Source organism: Callorhinchus milii, unplaced genomic scaffold (assembly GCF_018977255.1).
Source record: "Callorhinchus milii isolate IMCB2004 unplaced genomic scaffold, IMCB_Cmil_1.0 Scaffold27, whole genome shotgun sequence".
Lineage (NCBI taxonomy): Eukaryota > Metazoa > Chordata > Chondrichthyes > Chimaeriformes > Callorhinchidae > Callorhinchus > Callorhinchus milii.
Genome location: NW_024704768.1, coordinates 4941275 through 4968227, shown reverse-complemented (window position 1 = coordinate 4968227; position 26953 = coordinate 4941275). Strand labels below are relative to the sequence as shown.

Here is a 26953-nt window from a genome sequence, read left to right as displayed (position 1 = left end):
TTCTTTTACACGTTTTGTCAGCTTTCCCTCTGGATATCCAGTACCTCTGTGTGGAGGTGGGACAAGGCAACAAGGTCCCAATAATTGAATGTAGAGCCCAGAAAAGCAGATGTTCAAATATGTTCCATGTTATAGTTTCTAAAACAGTTTAAATTGCGTGAGAATGTGAATGGAAGCAACATGAGTTTTTTGGGATTTTGCCTGATGCTGCGTGAGGAATCTCAACAGTGCTTGGAAAAAAAATGTCAGCCTGGCGTGGGGGAGGTTTTACAGCAATTCAAGTGATCATCATACTATCTGTCTAGGGCGGATTCCAACCCGTCTCCGAACCCTGGAAGGTGGCACACACTGTGGTATTAATTCCAGCCCTTGTTGGAATGTGACTTTTTACTCTGTCGTGAGATGTGGAAATCAGACACAAGTAAATTACTGACAGCACACGAGATCCTACAAACTATTCCATCAATGGCCGTCGATTTGCTATATTCGTGTAATCCCACTGTTGCCTCAGAATCCATAATTAAGCATCTGTTTCCCATTTCAATTAGCCGTCTATTGATGTTGCTTGCATTGGGTTGGATCTGCAGCAACAAGCTCTCTTGCGTTGCATTCGGGATTTTACATTTTTTTAAGAAATAGCCATGAGGGCAGCAAGTTTGCCTTTACTGTTTTAATGCAATAGAAGACGTATCTCACCTGCAGATCTCTGAGGCTCGTAATATCCGTCTGTCTTTATCGTCGAAACAATCTTTGCTTTTGGATCACAACAATCAGTGTTTAAGATGAGAGGGCGATGTTGTAGTAAAGTATTTGTGGCAATTCTCTCAGGTCCTTCCAATAGGACAGTGTTGCTGATGAAAAAGTAAATGAGCTTTGGACTATTTCTAACCACAAGTGAAAGGATGCCATTTATTGAAAAAAATTTGTCCTGATCATATCGTGCTTTCCCATTTTCTGCTAAATGCCTCCGCTTATTTGCTAGAATTACAGCATAAAGTTTTACATTAGGGAAAAATACAGCAGGCTACTTTTTTGATATTGAGGCCGAGGTAGACAATGCCCACACCTGGCACCAAACATGGACACTTACAACAGATCCCACTTAATAGCGATCATTGCATTATAGGGAGGGTTTGAGGAACAGAAGAAGGCCGTATCATTGCAGGATAATGAAGTAAGTTTCAAAAATGTAAGAGGGAGAAAATGAAGCAAAGGATCCAGGGATGTGATGGTCAAACCTTGAGCGCCTCATTGTCTCAACAGAGGAAGCAGAGTGGCCTGAAAATGATCTTAAATATTGAGGGCACCACCAGGAACTCCACTTCCCATTGTTCTCCATGGAGTCTTTGCTGCACAGAGCAGTCTAGAGGTCTTGGGGCTCAAGATGTCGTTCATCAAAACGCGGATTGCACTGGCCCGCTTCCCTGTGAGGCGCTTTGCTCTCTGTTCAGCCAAGCTGCTATTGCTAAAAGCCCAGAAATCAATGCAGATGTCACCATTTTTGATATTCTGCCCATGAAATTAAAGTCTGACTGTTCTTTTCCATGCACGTATGCCAAATGCTAACATTCTTTGCCGTGAAGTTTAAACCTTTTGGGTCCTCAGCTAAAGTTTGTTAGGGGGCAGAAAGGAAAGAGCACGAACGAGAGTGAGAGAGAGAGAGAGAGAGAGAGAGAGAGAGTAAAGATTGCTCAAAACATGGAATTTACTGTGGTGCTAAATTGGTTAAACCAGTTGAGTTCAGATTTGAGTAAAATACGGTCATAATATATAGTTACCTATCAATAATAAATGTGCTAATGAATAAGCAGGGATCGTGGCTGCTTGGGTTCTGTGATGTTTAGCCTTGGGCTGGTTTGTGGAAGACACTGTCCTCTTTTGTTCGTTCTTCTGTAGACTGAATAAAGAAGCTGAAATCAAATCTGTTTAAACATTCCTTTTGGCCTAGCTCAGCTCCATCTTCATGTTCTTCAGTTTTTTGTGCAGAGTGAAAGTTGTTGTACTTTGCAAAGTAAGTTTTTTTTTGTTTGCCCCACACATAGACACTTTGAAAAGTAAAGTGGAACTTTTGGAGCTTTGTGTGGTATGAGCATCAAAGCTGTTGTATTCTCTCTGCCCAACAATGTGCCTCAGGCTCAACAGCAGAGTAGCATTCCTTCTGCATGTGGCATTTTTCATTTCCTGCACAGGCATCCTGTGGCTCCTCTCTTTGTCAAACTTCCTGTGAAAAGATAAATCTTCTTGGTGGATGGGATTGTCTTCTGTATCTTCCAGTGTCTAGATTGTACATCACTTGTTTCCTATATATCACAATAATAATCATAATTAACCCTTGCATTTGATCCAGCGCCTGATCATGTTGTTGAGATGTCTCAAAGCGCTTCGCAGAATATACTGTAAACTGAAGTGACTGTATATTTTGTGGGCAAAACGCGGCAGCCAATTCTAGCATAACCTTCTATTCCTTTATCCCTCATGTACCTATCTAGCTTTCCCTTAAATACATCTGTGCTATACATATCTATGCTTTACTTTCAGATCTTTGCCAACAGTCTCACAGTGCATTTCTAGCCTGTCTGTCTGTCTGGCTGGCTGACTGGCTGGATGGATGGCTGGCTGGTTGACTGGCTGGCTGGCTGACTGGATGGCTGACTGGCTGGCTAGCTGGCTGACTGGATGGCTGGCTGGCTGGATAGCTGGCTGGATGGCTGGCTGGCTGGTTGACTGGCTGGCTAGCTGGCTGGCTAGCTGGCTGACTGGATGGCTGGCTGGCTGGATGGCTGGCTGGCTGGTTGACTGGCTGGCTAGCTGGTTGCCTGGCTGGCTGGCTGGCTGACTGGCTGGCTAGCTGGCTGACTGGATGGATGGCTGGCTGGCTGGTTGACTGGCTGGCTAGCTGTCTGACTGGCTGGCTGGCTGGCTTTCCGTGCATAGCTCAGTAATGTCAGCAGCAGTGTCATGGCCCAGTTGTGATGACCAGTGGCAGGGTATAACATGGGGTTTTATTTTATGGACCTAAACTAAACCAACAACAACAACTACAATTCGCATTTCTATAGCGGCCTTCACACAGGGTGGCGTCTCGGAGCACAACAGAGTTATAACTGGGGTTCAATCGAATGTGCATTAAAAACATTGAAAAGTTAATTTACTTTTAAACCGTGTATAAGGAATGGGTCTAAAATAGAAGTTCGACTGAAGCTAATGAAAAGGGAAAACACTGCAAGGTTGTGAAGAAAGTGAAAGGCTCCAGAAACCTTACAAAACAGCTGAGAGACAAGAGGCCGTTTCCATTGGGAAATAATTGACTGAAGGGAATACGGTGTGAGCAGGAATTGATGCAGCGTCAGTAGGTCAAGTGGGATTAGAAGATTAATCAAAGGTTAGAGGATTCCTATTTACGTAGATTAAGAGTATTTTTAGGATCTGGTTTCAGGTTTAAGGTGCTGCTGTAATTTAAAACCTTTGGAACAGAACAGATTCTCACGTGTGCTGGAGCTGGCTGAGAGCAAAAACAAAATGGTTTGGCATTTTGATATCATCCCAGCAGTAAACATCATGAGTCAAAGCTGCGTGATAAGTGGGCGCTGAAAGGCGATAAACTTTCAAAGCCCTTTCGATTGTGAAATAGCAGCCAGGCCAGCGTGCAAAAGGAACGTTCGGATGATAAGGTGGGCGAGGAAGGCAACGCGCCAAAAATAAATCAACTGAAAATAAAAAGGAAAAATACAACGAGAAACTGAAACCACTGCAGAAAAGAACAAATTGCTTAAAGAAACCGAACAAAGCAGTGGTTATCCTTAGGATAACACAGAACATATTTTGGGCGTATGGTTTGGAAACCAGTGATGGACGATGCCGAGAGCTGAAATTGTGGAACCAGTGGCTCTGATTATCTCCTGCATTTGGTGTCGGCTGTGGGTTACACTTCAGGCAGGCTTCTGCACCAAAGTAATAATATTACTAATTTGGTCACTCAATCCACGGCTGTTTGTGGGGACGTCGCTGGGCGCAATTGGCTGCTGCGTTTCACCCACAAAATATACAGTCAATTCACTTTACAGTGAGTGCTGACGGAGGGTCCTAGACCCGAAACGTTGACTCACTTTCCTTTCTCCATAGATGCTGCCTGACTTGCTGAGTGTTCCCAGCTCACTCTGTTTTTGTTTCACTTTACAGTATGTTCTGTGAAGCGCTTTGAGACGTCTCGAAGACCGTCCAAATTCATTCTCTCCTCAGTGGAGTGAAAATGAAGCGAGTTATACGGTTTTAAACCATCAATTTCCTTGGGGGGGAAAACTAATAATCTGTCAATGAATGCTGTCAAACAACAACAACAACAAAATTATATTTATAGAGTGCCTTTCACGTCGGGAGGATGTCCCAACATTCCCAACAGTGTGAAACATTTTAGCACTGAAAGCATTTATTGAAGGTCAGTTATTGAGTGTCCAGTTTCCAACCACAAAGTAAATCTCTGTAAGTTGCATTGTTCAGTGTTCTTTCGTTTATTATCAGAAATTTCTCTTTGTGTGAAACTCCTCTCTATGCTTTGCAGATTCATAATAGTAACGTAATCTCGTGTGGTTTCCAGAATCCACATCTGGATTGATTGTTACAAGCATCTTGATGACCTTTAGGATCTTCCCCATAATTTTCCATAACACTTGCAGCAATAGAATCTTAAGTGTTCATAGTGCTGCAGCCACTTGTATGCAGCAGTGATATTCAGTTTGTAGAAAATAGTTGTCCGAGAGACAGCTGACAAACGTAGGTGTGAGCTTTTGATAGATGTATGTTTATGTGGGGAAGGGTGGGAGGATGTTATTTGTTCAGGGGAAGGAGGATTGTGCGTGCAGGAGAATGTGTAAGGGGCTGGTGGGAATAAATACAAGGGCGTGCGTGAGCGAGTGAGGCAAGGAATGAATTGGAGTGCAAATGTGTACGGCTGATTGGCAGCCAGTGGGAATGTGTGTAACTCTGTGCAATAAACGGGGGATTATGAAGGAAATATTTGTTGCTGTGTGACCTGAAGCAGTCAGGGGGACAGGGGTGGGTCAGGCACCAGCATTAATGTCAGAATGGTGGATTAGCAGTTGGCGTGTTGAGAAACTGAGGAATCTTTTCCATTTGACATGCCATGTACCCCCATCTGGTTCACATCAGTCTTGCAAACAGTCACCTTTTAGGAGAATGCTGAATCACTGACTTTAGAAATTGGTAAGATTTTGCGATTAAGCTCTTTCTATTTGAATTCAAAATACATTTTGCCAGATAACATTCCTCTTTCCTGCTTTTGTTTATTTTTCTGTTTTATTTCTCTTTCATCCATCCATTCACACATGTCTATATAGTTTCTTATTTGTATACCTCTCTGCACTGCTATTTTCACACAAACACACACACACACACACACGCATTGAGCCCGTCAATCTCTCCCCAGTGTGTTTGTGTGTGTGTACTTGGGGGCAGGGGTGGAGGCCAGATAGAATTCTAGGAATTGGAATGTGGACTCTGATATTAAGGGAGTTTCTCCTGACCAACAATCACCCAAATAAAATTAGTCCTGCGTATCATGGTTGCAGGATGTTGCTGTGATCAGTTGGGCTGCTCCGTCTGCTCACAAGTACACAGTCACTCCACTTCAACGTGAATGCTATGAAGCCCTTTGAGACATCTTCCCGACGTGACAGGCTCTGTACCGAATGCACATCCGTTATTATTTGCTTACCAAAACGCCCAAAATGCTTGTGAAAAGCTGGCTGGCCTTCTGAAGCCCTCTGGGATGCTACCGTGTGTGAAGGGTGCTATATAAATGCAAGTTGTTGTCGTTGAAGTGAGCAGCCAATTGTGGTGCACTAAACAGTGAGTGATGTCTAGTCAATTTACAGTATATCCAGTGAAGCACTCTGAGACATCTCAATGATGTGATAAGGTATCAAATGCAAGGATTACTATTATTATTATCTTCAGCTGCTGGAGTGCAGGTAAGCGGGCTCAGGGGTCCCATTGATTGGTATCTGGAGTTACATTCCTGTGTAATCTGAATGGAGGCAGTTTGGACGGCATTTAATTTCATCACCAAAACAATCAAAAAGGATTCCTGAAAATTGAATCCTGTCCCAACACTGCATGTTTCAGCCAGTATGGGCTGAGCAGTTCCATGTAGAGTCCTGTAGTGCAGTTGATAGAGCGCTCTGCTCACGAGCGAGAGGAAGGACCCAGGTTCAATTCCTAGGCAGGGCGAAACCTTAGGCAGGTTTGCTTGCTCTACACGCCTCTGTTTACCTAGGAACCGAGTTGTTAGTCGATTGTTGAATCGCTTTCTGGTGGCAATAATCCCTTAAAAAAATATTAATTTGGTCACTCAAACTATGACTGTTTGCGGGAGGCTGCAGTGCGCAATTAGCTGCCAGGTTTCGCCCACAAAACATACAATCAATTCACTTCACAGTATATTCTGCAAAGCGCTTTGAGACGTCACAACAACGTGATAAGGCGCCAAGTGCAAGGATTATTATTGTTATGAAAAGAATGAAGACCCAAAGTGCCAGATCTGCATCAGGACCTGGGATAAAGCAATGCTGTGATGAGAAATGGGTCCATCTGGTGGCTGTTTGAGGGACCTTGTCTGTGTGTGGCTACAAAAAGTCACTACACTTGAGAGTAATTACTTTGCTCTGAGCTGTCCAACATGATAAAACTTGCAGTTGCTAATACACGGTTAGTAAAATTGAAGCTTCTGATTTGCTCGACAGCGCTCTTTAATTTTTTAATGGACACATTGACTTTGAAGAACATTTGAAAGACGACATCAATTCTACATTCCAGCCACCTATAAAAATAGCACGCAAATATTTCTACCAGCAAACTCCGCGCTCTTGGCTTGTCAGCAGCAGTCAGAAGTTGGTTCCATTTTGCTGTGGCTCCCTTCCTCCCTCTTCCTGCACTCTCATCTTGCAGCCAACAGGCTACGGTTTAGGCTGGGGAATCGCTGTAGTTTGGATGAGCATCGTTAAACCGAGGACCCGTCTGCCTGTTCAGGTGGATGTTAAAGATCCTGTGGCACTATTCGAAAAAAGAAGGGAATTTTTCTCAGTGTCCCAGCCAATAATCCCCCAGATAAAATTGATCACATCCTTCACGGCTGATTGTGGGTCATCGTTGTATGCAAATTGGCTGCTTTACCGTTAATCCCCGAAGCACTTGGAGATATTTTCCTGGAATGAAAGACTCTATATCAAAGATTATTATCGTTGATTTCCTTTTTCCCTATCCAACACCATATGTTACTCCCTATTCCAGGAATCTGTACCATGTCTATGTGCCTCCATGCAGAGCCTATCTGAAAAACGAAGTATTTAGGATTTTTGCTTATACAAGTCAATTGTGCATGTGTTTGCATATACTGTAATATTTAGATCTGTTGAGGTAATCCACTTAGCAGTGTCCTGCCTGAAAATTCCCTATTGATGCTGGCTCTGATTTTATGCTGTTTTTCTAAGCAATGCAATAATTCAAGTGTTAATGTGTGTAGAATTTGGTGGCAGTAGTCACATTCCTGCTGCTATACACCCGAGGGGAAAGAGAATCTGCTGGTGATGTAAAGATCCTGTTTTCCCACAGGGTTTATAGCCAGTGTTTATGACAGGTGTGGGTAATAAATTGGGGAAATATTATGTTATTTCCATGGTACCACAGGTATGGCATCATCAGAAACAAGAATTCATACTGTTCACTAACTTTCTGATCCCTACCAATTTTTGCTCCTTCTGTGCATCCATTTTCACTTTAAAAGCAGCAAAAGGTAAAATGCAGACTCCGCACCTTACGATTAGCTGGTGCCCTCACCGCTCTCACTTTACGCACTGTACATTTACAGTTTTTGTTGAAAGGCTGTGTGTGGGGGGGTGGGTGTGTGTGTGTGTGTGGGTGTGTGTGTGTGTGGCCTTCCCTGCATTCACTTGGCTCAATGGTAGCTCTTGGCTCTGAGGCAGAAGCTTGTGGGTTCACACCGATTTAAATGAAGCCACTGCCCAGTATGAAACTGATCTATTCAGACAAAGATAGACCCCAGAGCTGTTCTAAGCTAACGGATCTCACACCTGGTATCAGTAAGGGGGGTTTCACATTTGGTATCAGTGCCCTGGTTTAGATAGTAGAGAGTAACTGGGTCCTACTCCTCATCACTGTCCAGTGACACCTGTTGGAAAGAGGATGTTTGATTTGGGAAATGAAAATTTGGCTTGGATTTCGTGTTCCCGGTGAGTGTATCTGAGTATCACACAACAACAACAACAACAACAACAAGATTCCATTTATAAAGCGCCTTTCACGTCAGGAGGACACGTGATTAATCCTAATTTGGATAAGATAAAGCAGTGCCTGTAGAAGTCTATGCCAGCACCTCAGGGCGAAAATTGGAGGGAGAAAAGAAGAGTTTATTCATCAGAAATTGTTAGATTTTTATTATTTTTAAATGTAAATCCATGAAGCGAACACTGGAACCCACTCACTGTCTTCCTTTAAGCGGATGATGCAATTTGTATTTGTCTTCATTCAAGAGTGAGGTATCATTTGAAATTTGTTTGGGCAAGTCCCAACTACAATAGCCTCAATTAGGAGGGCTGGAACCCGGCTTAGCTCACAACTGATTTACCTCACAGCCCCACGGGGGGAATATGAACAACTGAAAGGTCTAAACTATACATGTCGGCAGACAAGGCCTCTTACAATTCAGCAGGGCATTAGCAGGCTCTGTCCTCGCTGCCTGCCTTTGTTGTTGCCTTTGTCGTGTTCAGTCTTTTACTTGATTCCAAATTTATCGTATTTTGGTGATAGTGTTCCAAATCTACTTTTTCATGCCACAGAGATCAATTTAATGCAGGTGTGATAATATAATAATACTTGCATTTGATATAGTGCTTATCATGTCTTTGAGGTGTCTCAAAGCGCTTCACAGGCTTCTCAGTAGAGTGAATTGACTGTATATTGTGGGTGAAATGCGGCAGCCAACTTGATTCCCGATGAGTTTAGCGTATTTTGGTACTAATATTCTAAATCTGCTTTTTCATGCCGCAGAAACCAATTTAATCCAGGTGTGTATCACAACGGCTAATCATTAGTGTTGTTGCTGTAGTTTGATTTCTGGCCCATCTACAAAGCTTTGAAGTGTGCATATTCCCACGAGTCTGTGATACTGTTCCATGAGTGCTGACCACTCGCTCTCCTGAGCCTCGCCCAAGGTGTCATTCTTTATGTAAACTGAGTTCCGTGAGTGTCGGATGCTGTTTGACCATGGGGGGCATCAAAGCCAAGTCTTCTCCTGACATTCACACATGTTCCTCAGCACGGATCGTGATCAGCAGTGAGAGCTCTGGCTGATTCTCTCTCCCTGCCCAAGACTTAAAGCCAATTACAGCAGCTGAGCATTAACCTGGAATCAAAGCAGTCAAACAGTCTCCAAAGCAACTCAGACAATGGAGAATCCTATCTCACTTTAGTAACTATCCTCTTTATTAATTTTTATCTGTGTTAATTTTTTTAGTGATTCTGATATAACAAGACTTTCTCATTGAGAGTGTGCGCATGTGTGTGGGATGGGGCGGAGAGGGGGTGTTAAGGGAGTGCGAAGCTTGATGAGGGTAAGGATTCGAGCAGTTGAATTTTGGATAAGCTGGACTTGTGGATGGTGTCAGTCTGGCTCGGCTGGTAGCACTCTCACCCCTGAGTCAGATGGTTGTGGATTCAAGTCCCACATTAGGACTCTCACAGTCTAGGCTGTCACTATGATACTCTGCCTAGGGTATGCTGCATTGTTGGAGTTACCATTGGGATGAGACAATTTTGACATTACATAATTACATATAATATACAGCACAGAAACAGGCCATTCGGTCCAACTGGTCTATATTGGAGTTTATGCTCCACATGAGCCTCCTCCTGCCCTTCCTCAACTAAGCCTATCAGCATAACCCTCTATTCCTTACTCCCTCATGTAATTATCTAGCTTCCCCTTAAATGCATCTTTCAGCACTGTGATTGAGGAGGCAACATAAACTATCCACAGATATGAACCAACCTAGAATGACACTAGTTAACAGATGTGAATCAGAATAATTATTATACGCAAATGTTCTTTTATTTTCCTTTGCCATTAAATGATATTCAGTTTTAAGGTGAATTAAGTTACTCCATAATATACGACTGATATAAAGATATTAAAGTGGGATGTTTATGACCGGTAATTTATGACCAACTGCACAAATGCAAATTAACTGCACAAGCAGAAGCTTGCTTTTTCTGTGAGAAATGAGGGTCTTTAGATGTGCTGACTTTTGCTATATTCCTTGAATAGTCTTGGCGAGCTTTTATTTATAAACTCTTGCTGGTCAAACCTTACAGCAGGGTCAGCCTGGAAAACTCTGCAGTACTCATAATATCTCCGCTGGGAGGTTGTGGGTTCAAGCCTCAAATCAGCACTTGAGCTCATAGTATATATAGGCTGTACTGGGGGAGTGCAGCATCAATAACCAACAAGTGACATCCTTCAGATGATGCTTTAAACTGAGGTCCCATTAATGATCCTGTGACTCTTATGAATAGAGCGGGGAGTTTTCCTCAGTGTTCTCGCCAAGTCTCCAGGTAACTCAGTCGTTCCTCTTGCGGCTGTTTGTGGTACAAATGATTGCTTTGTTCACCCGAAAACATTGACTACATTTAGCAGTAATTCACCGAGAAATTTCAATGTGATAGTGAACTGCCATTTCAAGCTTTTACTTAAATCGGGTTATAAGAAAACTGCAGAAATCTTGAGCAAAAAAAGGATTAAAAGGATTAAAATAACGGTAATAGAAAGTTGTACTCAGTCCCTTCCACATTCTGGTGAGAATAACTCTTTTAACATTGCAGAATAGCTTCAATGAAAAGCTTCAGGGAAACAGTTACTTCATCCATGAGTAATCTCGAGAAGCATTTTAACATGAATCCACCCCCTGAATGTGCTGTAAGAGGATCAGCAGTACAGTTAGTAGGTGCACTGTGTAGAACGCTGAGGTGATTGGAGCTGTGTTTCTGCACTTGTGCCATTGGACGTCTAACTCCACTGCAGTTCTTTCGAGCTGCCGAGGTTAGTTGAAGGCTTTATTCCATTTTATGAAGCCGGCTGTTTAAGAGGAAACTACACAGGCTTCTCACCTGCGCACGCTTTCCTGGTGTCCCTGATGAATGACCTTCAACAAGGCCTCAAGAAGTTCCCTCACCAGTATTGCCAGTCATATAACGTGTTCCTACTAATGAACCAATATCCACTTGGGGTTAATTGAATTCTAAAGGTTGTTTACCAATAGCGAACACAGGCTGAGCTCACAATCGAGACGGACACAACAGTGCTGGTGGGAGCTGTGCTTAATTGGAGTTATGACGTTTGGATGAGACGTTAAATTGAAGTCCTGTCCGGCTGTTGTTCAGGAGGACACAAAGGATCCCATGGCATGATTGGAAGCGCGATACAAGTTTCTACCACTGTTCATGCCAACAGTACTCCAGATAAAGTGGTTATTCGCTTTAAGGCAGTTTGTGGGATGGTTTGGGTGGTCCTAGCCGGACAAGCAGCGGGAAAGCTTGCCAGACAGCAATATCAATGCAAGCTATGTGGTTTTAGTTGGTTAGACTCCAGCAGTTACCCCAATGCACATTCTGGGCTCCCCCCAAGCCTTGGCTCTTGCCAACTTGTGCCTTATACTTTCAGGAATTAGGTAAACAGGGTGCGTTCCTCCAGGGAGAGAGAGCGAGAAAGAGAGAGAGAGCGCATTCCATTCCAACAATCGTTCTCTGGGTTTTCCATGTGCAGGTGGGATGCGTGGAATTCTCAGCTTGGCTTGGTGACTGTTAAGCAACGGTGATGGATTTCCGCGTGTGTCAAGACACCCGGCTGATCCCCCTTGAAAAGGACCTTTCATAGTTTCTGATGATTCGCCAACACGGCAGATGCAAAATGCTTTACTTTGCACGCGTTTGATTTAGAGAACTGTAGCAGTCGCCAAGAGGTTCTGAATGTGGATTGGCCTGTGTTTCTTTCCTTAGATCTATATTACAGATAATTGCCATGGCTGTAAATAATTATTCTTCAGTGAATGTTGACTTTCCAGAGAGACTTAAGCATTTAGCATGTAAGCTTCTGTGACAAACTGGTTGCACGTTAGAACCCAGATAAGAGTTTGGATGTAATATAAAGGCTGTAGTTTTGCTCTGCAGTTGGATGGGAAGCCATGCGAACCTCACCAACTGATTCATGTTAATTTCTAAACTATTCTGGAGCTGGGTGCAACAGGTACAAAGTTACTTGACTCACATCTGGTATTGTGCTGGTGAATGTCTTTATACTGCTGAGTTTAGGCAGTGAGAGACGTGTGATAACTAACAGAATGGGTAAGCATTCAGAGATCAAACAGTAACAGGCAATATAGCCTGACTGGGTTGGTGGGTTCAAGCTCCATATTGGGATTTTGCTCATAGTCATTTAGGATTGACGCTCCAATGCAGTACTGGGGGGAGCACTGCATTCTCGAAATGCTGTTTAAGAAGGAGCGAAACATTTGGATGCCTTGTGTCTATACTGCCTGTCTCAGAGGGCAGTGGGTCCCACAGACATTATTGTTCAGAGTACTTGCAAAAGTGTTGAGCCTGTGACGTACATACAGAAGTTTTTAAATGACAAGGCACTAATTTAAAGCACACAATCTTGTTTTATTCTTCCAGCCCAGGATGCCCGTGCTTATTTTGGCTGACAACTGCAGTATAGCATTGATAAGAGCCTGAGAAAGAACCTAGGATTGTATTTATTTTTCGGTCAGCTGGGTGCCTGACACACACGGAAACCCATCACCGTGAATAAGAATATCCTAATCAGATTGAGAATTCTGGGCATCCCATCGACACACAGAAATTGCTGTATCTGAAATGGAATACGCACTCTCTCTCCACCCTGCATGCCTAATTCCAGAGAGTATTAGGTGAAGCTTGGCAAGAAGGTTTGGGAATCCAGTGTCCAGCTCAGCTTGTGTAAATGCAGAGTTTAGCTCAGTGTAGCTTAGATTCTTGATGCTATTATCAAAGTATTATTATAATTATCATTAATATTAAAAGATTTCTGGAATCAGTTACCACGGAGGCTATTAAAGCTTATAATATAAATGGGTTGAAGAGACAAATTGTCATTTCTACAGACAAAGGTGATTGTGGGATATAGTGATAGTGAGAGGAACGTCAGACTGAGAGGTCCCAGTTGTTGTGTTTACCTGTTTGGCTCAGTTGGTAGCTCTCTTGCATCTGAGTCAGAACCTTGTGAGTTCAGGACTTTGGGCTCACAGTGTAGGCTGGGACTCCAGTGAGGGAGCATGAGATAGTCGGAGGTGCTGTCCTTCAGATGAGGTGTTAAATTAAAGTGTGTATTCAGTTGGACATTAAAGATCCCATGGCACTATTCGGAAAGAGGAAGGGGTTTCTCCCAGTTTCTCCCCTGGCTAAAGACCCTTCAGATAAAATTGATCATCCACTTCATGGCTATTTGTGAGACATGGCTGTGCACAAATTGACTGCCGCATTCGTCTAAAATACAGTATATAATAAAGCTTTCTGTTTCCCCTCCACGGTCTTAAAATACACATAATACACACTCCAGCAAAATCCTGTGAAGCGCATTGACACATCGTCCCGATGCGAAAGGCGTTATATCAAAGGATTATTATTAGTAGTATAAAATTTTCCACATTCAGTCGAGCTGTTTGCTGTTCTATAATTCTATGTTATTGTTGACCTACTTTATTTGTTTGATCTATGTTTTATTTTAAGTTTGGCCTCCTTTATTCAGATTTCCAGCCAACTTACGACCCTGGTTTCTCTGTCTGTTTGTTTCTATATTTTGCATTGTCGCATTAGCCTTTGCTGCCTCCTCTGGTCGAAGAAAAAAATGGTCTTTGTTCCAGTGTTGGTGAAGCAGATCACTAAACAAAGCCCTCGTGCAAGACTGAAAGTGACAGATTCTCTTCAGAATCTCTCTAGACACCAGTTACCATATACACCCCATCCTGATAATCAAGCTCTCAGTTATAAACCTGTCTTGTTTTTATGTTTTATATCCTACCTTTTTTATAAGACTGTCATAAAACTGTCTGCTTAATGTCTATCACTTAGATCACAACTTTTTTGTGTTATTTTTAGTGTGTTATGGGCCATGTGATATGTATTGATATTTAGGATGTTTCTAAAGGGCATTCCAATTAAACTTGAATACTTATTTGAGAGTTCCCGCCCAAGAACAGCTAACTGACCCAACCTATCCAGGGTATGAGTTAAAGTAGATACAGCATTGAACAACGCAATGCAACCCTGAATATGTCCAATTCTTTTGTTGAAAGATACTGTTATTTTGTGATGATGCCTAATGTATGGTTTGGGAATGGGAACAACGATAACAAGCACTCTATTAGAATATACAAAATGTTCTGTTGAAAGTGGTCAGAAATCAGAAGCCTGGCATCTGATCGTTCAGTGGGTAATTAATGCAGGGTGGGTAATACTGAGCTATGGGCAAAAGGTCAATTTTAAAAAGAGTAGAAGAGGCAATAGACTGACCGATGGTCCGAATGGCCTCCAACTCCTTAACCAACTGGACGTAAGATCAATTCATTTGGAAGTAAATGTGGATGAGGAGAATGTAAGTCAGGGTGACTGAGGGGAAGGGACTGTGGAATCACATGGAAAATAGGACCCAAATTATTTGGAAAATCAAAAAAGATAATTATGATCTGGAAAGAAATGATACATTTGTATTTACAATCGGATGTTATTTGAGGAGATGTTACAGCAGTGTGGCTGAGCTGACTGTTCCCGCCTCTCTAGTTCTCTAAACTAACAGGCAGAAGGCCAACCAAAGGTCTTGAACACCGGGCATTCAAGGTTGGGTAGACCTAGAATAGACCGGCAGTGGTGATAACAGACTCTTGAGGGCCACTCTTTGAGTTGATATTGTAGCTGTTTGTGTAGTAGATTTATTCAGCTTCTGACTACCAGAGTATTCAGCAAACTCAATAAAAGTTTTCCCCTAGTTAAGTTTGCTACAGGATTTGACATAATGTCTGAAGTTGAGTGCGAGTTACATGGTGCTTTGGGTTGGTCTCTCTGAACATTGCGCCACATTACGCCCTTTGCCATTTAGATGTAATGTGTTTCAGGAGGCGATTGAAAGTAGTAGGAGCCCAAACCACATAGAGAGAACATATCCACTGTTCAGTAACCAAGTAACAGCCACTACTAACAAGTCTCATTACTGATGCAGTGACGTCAATGATACCGAACCACTTCCTGGAAGTGCTATTTTGCCAAGCAAAACAATTTGTTTTCAAAGCAACTGATGTCTGTTTGGGAAACGTGTTGCATCGACTTTGCATCCTTGGCCGGGAAAGAGGACTGGGGGGTGGGGGAAGGCCTGACGTGAAAGAACTTGTCACTGCAGAGGCAAAGAGTGCGGAATCTGGCTGTGAAAAGGGCATGTGGGCACTGGGCAGAGGTGACGTTTGCGTGCTTGTGGAGCACAGCCAGACACGCAATACAAACTGTTATTCTCTTCACACCAGCGGTTATGTTTCCTCACGTGCCTTTAAAGTTTTGATCTTCACACAAGTGATAATGTAAGTCGCTCAATACACCCCATTGGCATGAAAAAGAGCATCAGTGTCGTGTCTAATAGACGTTTGAAAGTGCTGCAATTGAAATTCGTGAAACGGAGATGACAAGATAATTGCTCGAAACAAATACTCTGATTAACAACCTTTCAGCAGGTCGGGGTGGGGTGATGCTACTGTCCTTCAAGAGAGAAGCGTTGAGGCTTAAAACCAGACTGAAACTTTTAACTGGAAAATTACTCATACTTTTTTATATATATATACACTTTTCAGCAATGTGTACTTGCCTTAAACTCGTTTCCAAAGTTTTGTGCAAGGGCATGTGATATGCTACTTACATGCTGGTGTCAGTTGTCTATACGCATGTCTCTGTTTACCTAGCAGTAAGTAGAATTCCTGTTATTAGTCGATCAGCAGGAGAGAGTCAGCTGTGTGTCTAATAATCCCTCAAAAAATGGTCACTCAATCCACGACTGTTTGTGGGACGCTGCTGTGCACAATTGGCTACTGCATTTCGCCCACAAAATACACAGTCAATCCACTTTACAGTAAAGCGCTTTGAGACGACTTGGTAAGGCACTGTATCAAATGCAAGGATTATTATTATTATTTGCCAGAAGTGATGTCAGCAGCGACTTGCTGACTTGGAAGCAGACCTGGGAGCCCGGTATTTCCAGAATGTTGCTGTTGATCTAAGATGAAGCCAAATCATTAAGAGTGTGGAGAGACTGTAGGAAGTATTGGTATTGTCTTTCAAGCACTCCTTCCAAATGGCAGTGAGATCCAGTATAATGCTTGTCTGACAGTTTGTTTGTTGGTTCTGAGAGACAGTGACCCAACCAGGCTCAGCACACAGATTGATTTCCTTTGTGTTTGATTTGTTTAAGGACTACCCGAAAAATCGACACCCGGGCTGGAGCCGAGGATCGGTGGCATATCACGCAGGTGAGAATCTGCCATGTGTGTTGTTTCAGCCGCTCACTCAGCTCATCAATGGCAGAAAACAACAGAATGTATTTATACAACAAAGGGACTTTCACATTGAGAGGACATCCCAAGACAAGGGCAGTCTGGCGTTTGCATCGGGGGGCTCGGGGTGGGGGCTGGAGGTTGTGGGGGGAGATGACTGAGGCTTGGTCACAGAGGAAGAACTTGAGACAAGCTATGTAGGAGTCGAGCCATAGGGACTCCGGGATAGAGTTCCAGTGGGGGTAGGTAGGCTGGAACACCGATGGCGGGTTGATAGACTTTAAGAAGATCTCAGAGATAGGGTGGGGGCAAGAATGTGAAGGAATTTAAAAGTGAGGACGAGGCTCTTAAACTGAGTCCTCAGTCGCCAGTAAAGCCGGGTGAGGATGGGGGTGAGTTAGTTCAACACGACTAAGCACAGCAATTGGCGATCTTTAAATATGTGGATTAGTTTAGGAACAATATAAATCCTGAAATGTTTCATCGCAAGCCACTTCATGTCTCTACAGTTCCCTAGTACTTTTCAGTAGCCAGAGTGTGCAATGAAAAATCTTCCTAAAACCGCAGAATTTACGCCCAAGTTGTTGGCATCCGCAGAATAAGGCCTTTATAATGGTTCCTGAGGTGTGGTGAACTGGATGAGATAACCGTTTTTCACCTTGCTTCCCCTGCACCACCTGCTCACACCTGACCTGGGGCAGAGGGAGCTCAGGCTGTTCACTTGTTTCTGTGCCAGCTCGAGTCTCTCACAGGGAGGGTTCAACTAAAACATTTATCGCACTCCAGTTATTTACAGTAATGATAATTCTGTCATTCTGTGCATTTACATTGGGACCACAGCTCCACTGTGGTCGTGATTCTGTGGCGGACGGTGTGTAAAATGTGTTAAATCAATATGTGAATATGTGTCACAGGGAGACATGACAATCCTTAAGCATTCTGGGACACTCCCCTGCATGAGGGGCGCTATATAAATGCCAGTTGTTGTCGCTGTTGTTGTCGATGTAACACTTAGAATTAGAAATTATAACATAAAAGTGAGCCCCTGACGAAAGGTCATCGACCTGAAGCGTTAGCTCACTTTCCTCTCTCCGTAGAAGCTGCCTGACCTGCTCAGCATTCCCAGTGACTTCTGTTTTTATTTCTAATTTATTATTGTTGTGTGTCAGCCTGGCGCAGTGGTAGCGCTCTCGCCTCTTGAGTCAGAAGCTTGTGGGTTCAAGTCCCATGTTGGGGAATCGTAGTTCAAACTGAGACTCCAGTGCAGCGCTAGAAGTCATTGCATTGTCAGAGAGTCATAAGTCAAACCTGCAGAGACAAATTCACACTGTTACATGGCTTCTTAATCCTTCCACAAATAGCTTAAGAAAAAGAAGAACTTACATTCTTGTAGCATCTTATCATTGGAACAACACAGTAAATTTGAATACAGAAAAGCCACAAAAACAGCAGCAGGGTGACTGACCTATCTAATCTGGGTGATTGCTCGTCAGTGGAGTAGGTGAAACTCACATCTCTTTCCCTACAGACACAGAACCTTTAACATCCACTGGAAAACAAGCAGGCAGCACTTTCTGTTTACAATGAATGGCTAAAATATAACAGAACATTTCAATTAGTAGACTCACAGTTAATCTGTATGTATGATTGAACTGTCAAACACATTACATTTCAACTAACTATTTATTTCATGTAACAGATCAGTCAACCCTAACGGTTACCGGAGTCGGGGGCTGGGGTGGAAATGTTAACCGTGTGAATCGCTTTCAAATTTCTTGATCATTTGACACGTAACTGAGAATCTCCAGCGGGTGCCAGGCGGCTTTCCTTTCCCAGTGTTTTAATTTCTTTTGTAGACGTTTTGTTGTGACAAAGCTTAGATTCGCGCCGCACCGAGAGGAAATGATAAATCAGAACACACCCGCTATATATAATCTCAGCGATGTAATTGTTTAAACAGGATCTGTTTCTTCCCGTTACCATAGGAAGGTAGAAATATTTACAATATTTACCGCTCTTGAGAATGAGTTGGTGAGGACGAAGCCTTAAGCTGTGGGTGTCTGTCACTGGTTTACAATACTTTTGAAGAATCCCATTTGGAGATTGATAGGAAATCAAATGTCCTTCAGAGCCAGCTGAAAGGTGACATTGCCGGAAGCCCTTCAGAGTGACTTGTGAAGTCAGGATTATTGCATTAGAGTTCTGTCATGTCAACAGCTAGGTTTTGGAAACTCGTTTCCTGATTTCCCAAGTCTCTCAGGTCAATTGCACTTGCTGTTCAGGCAGGAGTTGAACTACAGGAGCAGTGAGGGTCAAACTGAATCACACTAGGCTTGAGCAAAGGTTAAATATCTAGAGATGGTTTAACATCAGACCGTGGAGGCTGCTGTACATTTGACAATTTTACTGTGTATAACACTTGAATCCACTGACGGAACTTAAACGTCTGTACAGTAACGTCACTGTGATGCCATGAGGTGGAAATGGCCACTCATTCCTCTCTGATGGAAGAAGCTTATTTGGACAGTTGTAGGTATCAGGCAACAACAACAACAGTAAATTACATTTACACAGCGCCTTTCATGTTGGGAGGACATCCTAAGGCACTGGACAGCATTGAGCACTTCCAGCTCCAGTACAGAACAGCCAGATACAGAGTGAAGCTCCTATAGTATTTCCCTTCTGTTAGTCTGAGCTGGATTTAAATGCAGCTCCCGAGGTTGAAGCAGAACGCACTGAGTCTCCCTGGGAAACTCCTTTGTACCTTTGGTTGCTCCACTCTGCTTGTTCCCAGGCTCAGCTGTGACATTGAGGTCAAGCACCATCCCCATAGGGAGGGAGGGAGGGAAGGAAATGTGTAGGCAAGTCATTTAGGGTAACTCGTGCAGAATTGTTGGCCAGGACACCGGGAAAAACTCCCTTAACGCTTTCAATAGTGTCTTGAGGTCTTTAACATTCCATCTGCACAGGCAGGCAGGGCCTCATTTAAAATCTCATCTGCAGGGCATTCCCCCAAGGCCGGGCTGGAGTGTCAGCCTAGACTGTGAGCTCCAAGTCCCAACTGGGATTTGAACTTACAACCTTCTGACTCAGAGGCGGAAAGTGCTACCAACCCAGTCAGACTGACACCTAATCATGGTTCTGGATCTCACACATGGGCTGCAGGAAAGCTTTCCGCTACGTACCTTAATGCTCCAGCCACATGGTGTTGACTTAAGCAGCATTGAAATGTTGCTTTGTTTGAAGGGGAACAAAAAACAACCAGAAACCTTTGTCCCTTCACAGCACAGCCCAAAATTTCCAAGAAACAACATCAATGCTTCAGAGATGCTCTGGTGACTCAGAAAGAGAGAGAGACCTACAATAGCCGCACATGGTGCGTAGCCTTATATCCTGCTCGTCTGTGCTTTGCTCCCTAAGATGAACAGGGCAGAAATTCGCCATCAGTACATGGTCATCAGTAAAACACAGCCATGTAATCCCATCAGAAAAACCTGAGCAGACTTGCCAAGACCCTTCTTATCAAGCTCACTAAACAGTCATCAATGAAGACAACAGATATTGGCAGTGGGGGAAGCTTGTCTCACTCCTCTCTCCTAATCGCGTCAGTAGATCCCGTGGCAATATTCAGCCTCAAGGGGTCATTCTGTGGTGGGAGCTACCGAAGTGGCATCCTGGAGCATTGAACACATGAGGAAGATATCTCCAAGGGGCTTTGTGAGTTCTCTGGTCTGACCATTCCCCAATGCGCCAAATAAAACCAAACCAAATATGTGTTTTAGAAATAGGAGAAGGGCAAGATAAACAGCCAATTTACTTGTTTTTTTTGAGTGGGTGTGTTACAGTTTTACAAATGAGAGCTAGATTTTCTTTCCTTACCCTGACCTTTCTTAAGTCCTTGATTATAGTTTGTGATCTAGAGAACGTGTTGTTTGCAATGGTTTCCATGTCCGAAAGATTGCGTGGCCAGGAAAGAAAGGAGGAGGAACAGTGAAACTGATTAAATAGATCCAGGGGATAGAGAAAGGAGAGCCTGTGGGAAAGAATCCGTCTACAATAATAATCAGTGTCAGTTCAGCCCCTTGAATCAACAAGCAGGTGGGGTTCAGCTTGTGCGATAAATGTAAAGCCAATTTATCAACCGCAAGTTGTTCTTGTTCTTCTCATCCTCCAATTGTTACCAGAACAAGTAAGTGACGAACGATCTTAAACAAAAACATCTTTCCACAAATAAATAGTTATTAAAATATTCAAAATCATGGAATCCAAATGCAAGTTGGTGCTGGAGTGCAGTAAAGTGTGACGCGGTGCAGTCGAGTCAGTATTCACGAGCCCATGCGCTGGTCTGTTCCTAAACGATTGCCTTCGAGTGTGAAGATGTTCGTCGAGAAGCGATGTCCAGCCTGGGGATTCCTTTGCTTCTAATCACATCCTCAATTCTCTTTCCCAATGCAGTACAAGGCAGCTCTCTTGAGGTCTGAATAGACTGGGTGTTCTTCAGTGGACTCTCAAAATGTATTTCATAGTATTTTTCAGACCATATCTATTTTGCAAATACACATGGCTCTAATATAGACCTTACAGCCCTCTCCAAGCTCACTTTAACATCGCCTCTGTTAAAGCACCGCATGCTACAGCAAGTGTCCTGTAACATGCCCTAAATATTGAAAGTCTAGCAACTGTATAATAAGACGTAGAGGATAATTAATGGTTGGCAGGAGGTTACGAGACTGTAATTAAATTCTGTGAGTCATTTTGTCCAGGTTGTTTTATTGAATTACGAAGAGAGGCTAGAGAAGCTGGAAATGCAGAGGAGGCTTGAGGGAGAGATCATTCTGGGGAGAAATCAAAGTCCTGAAGGTAGAGGTAAACCAAGCTCTAATAATGTGCCCATTATCATTACAACAGGGCATAGACATGATCCTGAGCTCAGGGGAGAGAGAGAGAGAGAGAGAGAGAGAGTTCAGATTGAATTTCTTCAACAACTTGCATTGCTGCCGGGCGGCGTCCCAGAGCGCTTCACAAAGAAGGTGGTGAATGTGTGTAGTGGACGACCAAAGGACGCAGATCGTATTAGCAAATCGACGAAGGGATTAGCTATTTGGTGAAGGAATCGATTGATGGTATGAGAGAGAACGAGAGAGCGCAAGAGAGAGAGAGAGAGAGAGCGCAATGTACATTTGTTCTCTGGGCTTTTCTGGTTATGTACATCACTGTGCTGACCTTTCACTCTGTTAGTCTTTGAGTCCTAATATAAGAGTAATTCTGACGGGTTGTGTAAAGCGGGAAGTTGGTGAGATCTCTCCCCGACTGGACATTCGGAAGAGACACCTCGAGGGGAGAATCTGCAGGTGTTACTGCGCAGCCCAGTGGCACGACTGGGAATTGCAGGAGTAATAATAATCCTTGGGTCTGATGCTGCAGCGCCTCGTCACGTCGCTAAGAGTCTCGAAGCGCTTCACAGGGGCCCACCGTAAAGTGTAGTGACTGCGTTTTGTAGGCGAAAGCGCTAGTAGCCAATTGCAACCATTCTTTTCTCGTTGAATTCATTTCTGATGTCGGGAAGTACAGTTAATCACGTGTGGAACATGGAGGGGTGTGTGCGTTTGTGTCTGTGTCTGCGTGTGTGTGTGGATCTGTGTCTGAGACCTTACAATGACCATCAGCACTGCCTGGACTTTCCCAGCACAGCAGCACTAAACAAACCCTCATTGACATCAGCCAACGCTTGTTCATTGTTGTTGATGTCACAGTAAAAGGTTCCTACCCGGCGGGCACCGTATTGGTATTGAGGACTCTGTGCCCTGCCAGCTCTTTGTGTACAGTGTACGCATTGTGTGTTTGCCACAGAGGCCGATGCCGTGTTTGCGAGTGCAGTATTCTGTGCTAGACATGATTTCTTTGCCCTGTGATAAGAATGTAGTTTGGGGCATGACATGTGCAAGCAGCTGCCAGGGTGGTTGGTGGAAGGTGAACTGGATGGACCTTGGTCTTCTTCCATCTTAGCAAATGTTTAAGTTCTTATGATAAAGATGTGCTCATTAAGGTGAACAGTGTCATTGCTAAGGAATGGGAAACGTTTCCACTTCTTATACATTCAGGCTCCGTGACCCTATCACCCCCATCCTCACCCAACTCCACTGGCTTCCCATCACACAGAGGATACAGTTCAAGATCCTGGACCTCATCTTCAAAGCCCTCCATGGTCTTGCTACTCCCTTACCTCTGCCATTTCCTAACCTCCTACCATCTTGCTCGCTCCCTCTGCTCAGCGGGCTCCGGCCTGCTTCACGTCCCCTCTTCGCTTGCCCCACTATTGGTGGGCGGGCCTTCTGCCACTCCGCCCTGCCCTCTGGAACTCCATCCCGCAGTCCCTCCGCCTTGCCCCCTCCCTTCCCTCCTTCAAGACCCATCTCAAGACCTTCCTCTTTGATCGTGCTTTTGATCTCCCTGCTTCCCCCCCTCCCTTCTCCCCCACCCTGAACCCCAGCTTAGGTCCGAAACACTGACTCTCCAGCGCCTTGAGATGTCCTCCCGACGTGAAAGGCGCAATACAAATGTAATTTTGTTGTTGTATTATGGGGATGTAGCGATTTCTAACCAGAATATCAACCAATGAAGCCTGACAGGAACCAGAAGTGCATCACCCTGAGCCCCCACACCTCCCCACGCGCTTTATGCATCTGCTAGCTCTTCACTATCCAAGTCTGGTGGCTTTTCTATTATGAAACCCATTAATGTCTTCCCGAAGGCTGAAACTTTCTCCTGACTGACAAGCAACTTGAATGTTGGCACTCCGCACTGTCCAGCCATCAGCTGGTGGGCTGCTTATTGGAATCCACAGACTAAGTGCCCAATCAGTTGGAGCGATTAACATCATTATCTCAGCTGCCGAGACGGTCTCCTCGCGGGTGTCGGTTGTTAATAGGATAACAGGATGGGAGGTTGTAATTGGATGGGACCAATGTTCCTCGCGCTTTCATGTCAATGCCAGGATCCCTGCAGCGGCAGCTCTCTGCAGTAATTCAGGTCAACGTGAATTGCAAGTTGTTGTAGAACTCCATCTCTTTAACAGGTTGATTGTGAACTAACTATCACTTGCTGGAGCACAGCTGGAGCTGACAGACACAGTGGTTCAATATGCCTATCTGTGCTGATGGCTCTATCAGCATTCTTCTTCATTCTCACATCCTCAAGGTTCACCTCGATAGGAACCATTGGGAATTTCAACAGGACACTTGCCCTTTAAGAAATTCCAGTGTCACAGCCCCACATTGTGTTACAAGGTGAGTTAGTTCCACTGTTTAGCAGTTCAGCCTCACTTCACAAATATAAGTGCTTCAGAAATCTATCTTTAGATTCTTTATTGCATCAAAATCTGATGCTGAAAAAGATCTTTACTGTCCTTGGCTTATCCTACGACAAAAACAATTCTGAGATGTGAAAAGATCTCTGTATTTAGCATCAGCCAGGCTGCATACCTTAGACACTGGATATCATTATCTCAGCTGGGGTGAGAACAAAGCTGTAAATAAAACAGCATCCAAGATTACCAACTAACACGATATCTGAATTCCATCTTGCTTAAAAATTGCTCCATGTGTGAATGTGCGTTCTCTGTGTCAGCTTGGCTCGGTTGGTATCGCTCTCGCCTGTGGAACAGAAGGTTGTGAGTTCAAACCCCATCTTGGGACTTGACCTGATAGACGAGGCTGACTGAGGGAGCACTGTGTACCTACGTGTTTGATGCTGAACAAGATCTTTGCTGTCCTTGACTACAGTCAATTCACTTTACAGCATATTCTGTGAAGCGCTTTGAGACGTCTGAATGACATTATAAGGCACTGCATCAAATGCACAGATTATTATTATCATTATTATAGTTACATCGCCCCTTTATACTGTGGTTACATCCAGTTACTCAAATTATATCAGCCCTAATTTGTGAGACTGTGTTAGTCCGGTGGTTATAACGTGAATGACAGTGATCGCTCCTGAAAGCAGTGCCCTCAGGTGGTCATTACTGACTCTGTTATCCTTTAAGGGTTACTTAAACGTCAAGCTCAGTCTGTTTGGTAACTTTTTCCCAGCTGAGCGTCCATATGTTGGGGGCCAACCATCTTGTGGCTGTGCTGTGGGCCCTGCAGTGGGCAGGAGGCTGGTAACCTGTCGCCCAGACACACCCAGCAAAACTCCTTAATATCAAATTAAATTCCAATCAGCGAGACCAACCTTGCAATTGAAGTTCTGTGATTGAACCTGGGAGCTGGATATGCTCGGGTGGGTTCTGAAGGGAAATGAAAACCATCCCCGCTCTTGATTGGAGACGGAATGTTGGCGTTTTCCGAGCCCCAGTTTGTTTTGTTTGTGAGCAGATGAAAAGCACGTGCCGGGTGTTTGCGTAAGTTTTCCAGATTCCACTTTGACTCGCTTTGCTCATTTATGTGTTTACCGACCGTGTCAGTTTTTCCATGCTCTGCCGCAGGTCGGGATGTTACACAAGAACGCAAGTCCGCAGGCGAGTCTTGGCTGTGGAAATTTAAGGTTGCTTTGTGGGATTAGTGCGAATGTAACAGGGAATGAGAAGCAGCTGTTTGGAAATGGCAGAGCAGGAATGGTGAAAATGAGTATTAACGTGAGATTTCACACCATCGGATATTGCTTTTATTGCACTCCAGTGGGCTGGTATTTGTAGAACTATTTTCCATATTTCTAGCAGTTTCTGTTTCGTAATAGAGACATCTTGGAACAACTTTCCTGTTTTATAGCATCCTTTACATCTCTTTAACAGAGATTATCAAGTGCGGGGCCTTTTTTGTACACAAACGTGTCGGCCGTTTTGTTCACAGCGAGATCCCACAAACAGCCACGAGGAGTAGGTCCCAGTCTTTGGATTAGATGATAAATCGAGGTCCTGACTGACTGCCTGTTCTGCAAGTAAAGATCGTGCAGTACAATTGTCTGAGAGTATCGCCCACAAAATACACAGTCAATTCACTTCACAGTATATTCTGTGAAGCAGATGTGACGTCTTGACGACGTGATAAGCATTTCCGACGTGAAAGTAGTGTGTGTTGGATGGCGCTGTGTGTGTGTGGCCGGCCCCTACTGGAACGCCAGTACCTTACCAAATCTGTGGTCGTTTGTTTTGTTTTTGTTTTGTCAGACGATGGGAAGATTTTCCAAGGAAGTGGAGTGGGAGATCCCTTCGGCCCTCGCTGCTACAAGGGTGACATCATGGGCTGTGGTATCATGTTCCCTCGAGATTATACATTAGACAGTGAAGGTAAGAACCTCATTAGTACAGTTTACCCTGTACGTTTAATACACGGTCAATCCCGTTTGTGAAGTGCTTTGAGCCGTCTCAATGACGTGATAAGGCGCTGCATCAAATGAGAGGCTTATCATTATATTGACATGATGACGAATGGTAATGTTAAGTGGTTGGGTGGGGAGGTGGGGCGATGGGGAGGCACTGGGTATAGATTCACCGTGTGGATGACGGTCACAGATGGAACGCCTCAGAGTTGGAGAAAAGCACAAGTAAAAGCGAAAGAATAAAATCCACTTGTTCCAGCGCTTGTTGATTGCTGGTCTGACTGCCTCGACCCTCCCTCTTGTCACCAGGTGACAGTGACGAGTGTATCGAGGGGGCAGAGATCAAACCCAAACAGCCTCCGCCGCAGCAGCAGCAGCAGCAGCAGCAAGTCAGGAACATCATGTACTTCAATGGTGAAGACGATGAAGAGGAAGGTGAAGACATGGAAGCTGAAGAAGAGGGAACGAAAGTGATGGTGAGGAGAAAGATTCCGTTTACTCAGGACGAGGCTTCCTTACAGTGGTGTTCTCTGTCCAATGCAGAGAAGCTTAGAATTTGCAGCACAGACGGACACCATCTCGACCATTGCGCCTGCGGTGTAGTGGTTAGAGCACTCGCCTCGCAAGCGAGAGGACCCGGGTTTGATACCCGCTCAGGGCGAAACGTTAGACAAGTTTCCTTACTCCACACACACACACACACACCTCTGTTTACCGAACAGTAAGTAGGAAACCGCTTGTTAGTTAGCTGGTGAATCGCTTTTCCGGGGGGGTAATAAATCCCTGCAAAAAACTAATAATAGTAATAATAATAATGATAGTTTGGTGACAGAATCCTCGACTGTCTGTGGGACGTCGCTGCATGCAATTTGCCATCACGTTTCCCCCACAAAATACACACTTTGAGACGCCTCGAAGACGTGATGAGGGGCTGTATCCAGTGTAAGGAGTTAATACTATTATTATATGGTGCGATGAATTTT

General features: G+C 44.1%; 1 protein-coding gene across 1 annotated transcript in view; it reads left to right on the top strand.

The window, feature by feature from the left end:
• Positions 1-26953, top strand: part of spryd3 (SPRY domain containing 3) — a 67453-nt gene that overhangs the window by 38203 nt on the left and 2297 nt on the right. Inside the window, exons 8-10 of the mRNA XM_042344196.1 lie at positions 16571-16628; positions 25819-25938; positions 26280-26446. Coding sequence (XP_042200130.1) covers positions 16571-16628; positions 25819-25938; positions 26280-26446 — 345 coding nt within the window. The remainder of the gene's footprint in view (positions 1-16570; positions 16629-25818; positions 25939-26279; positions 26447-26953) is intronic.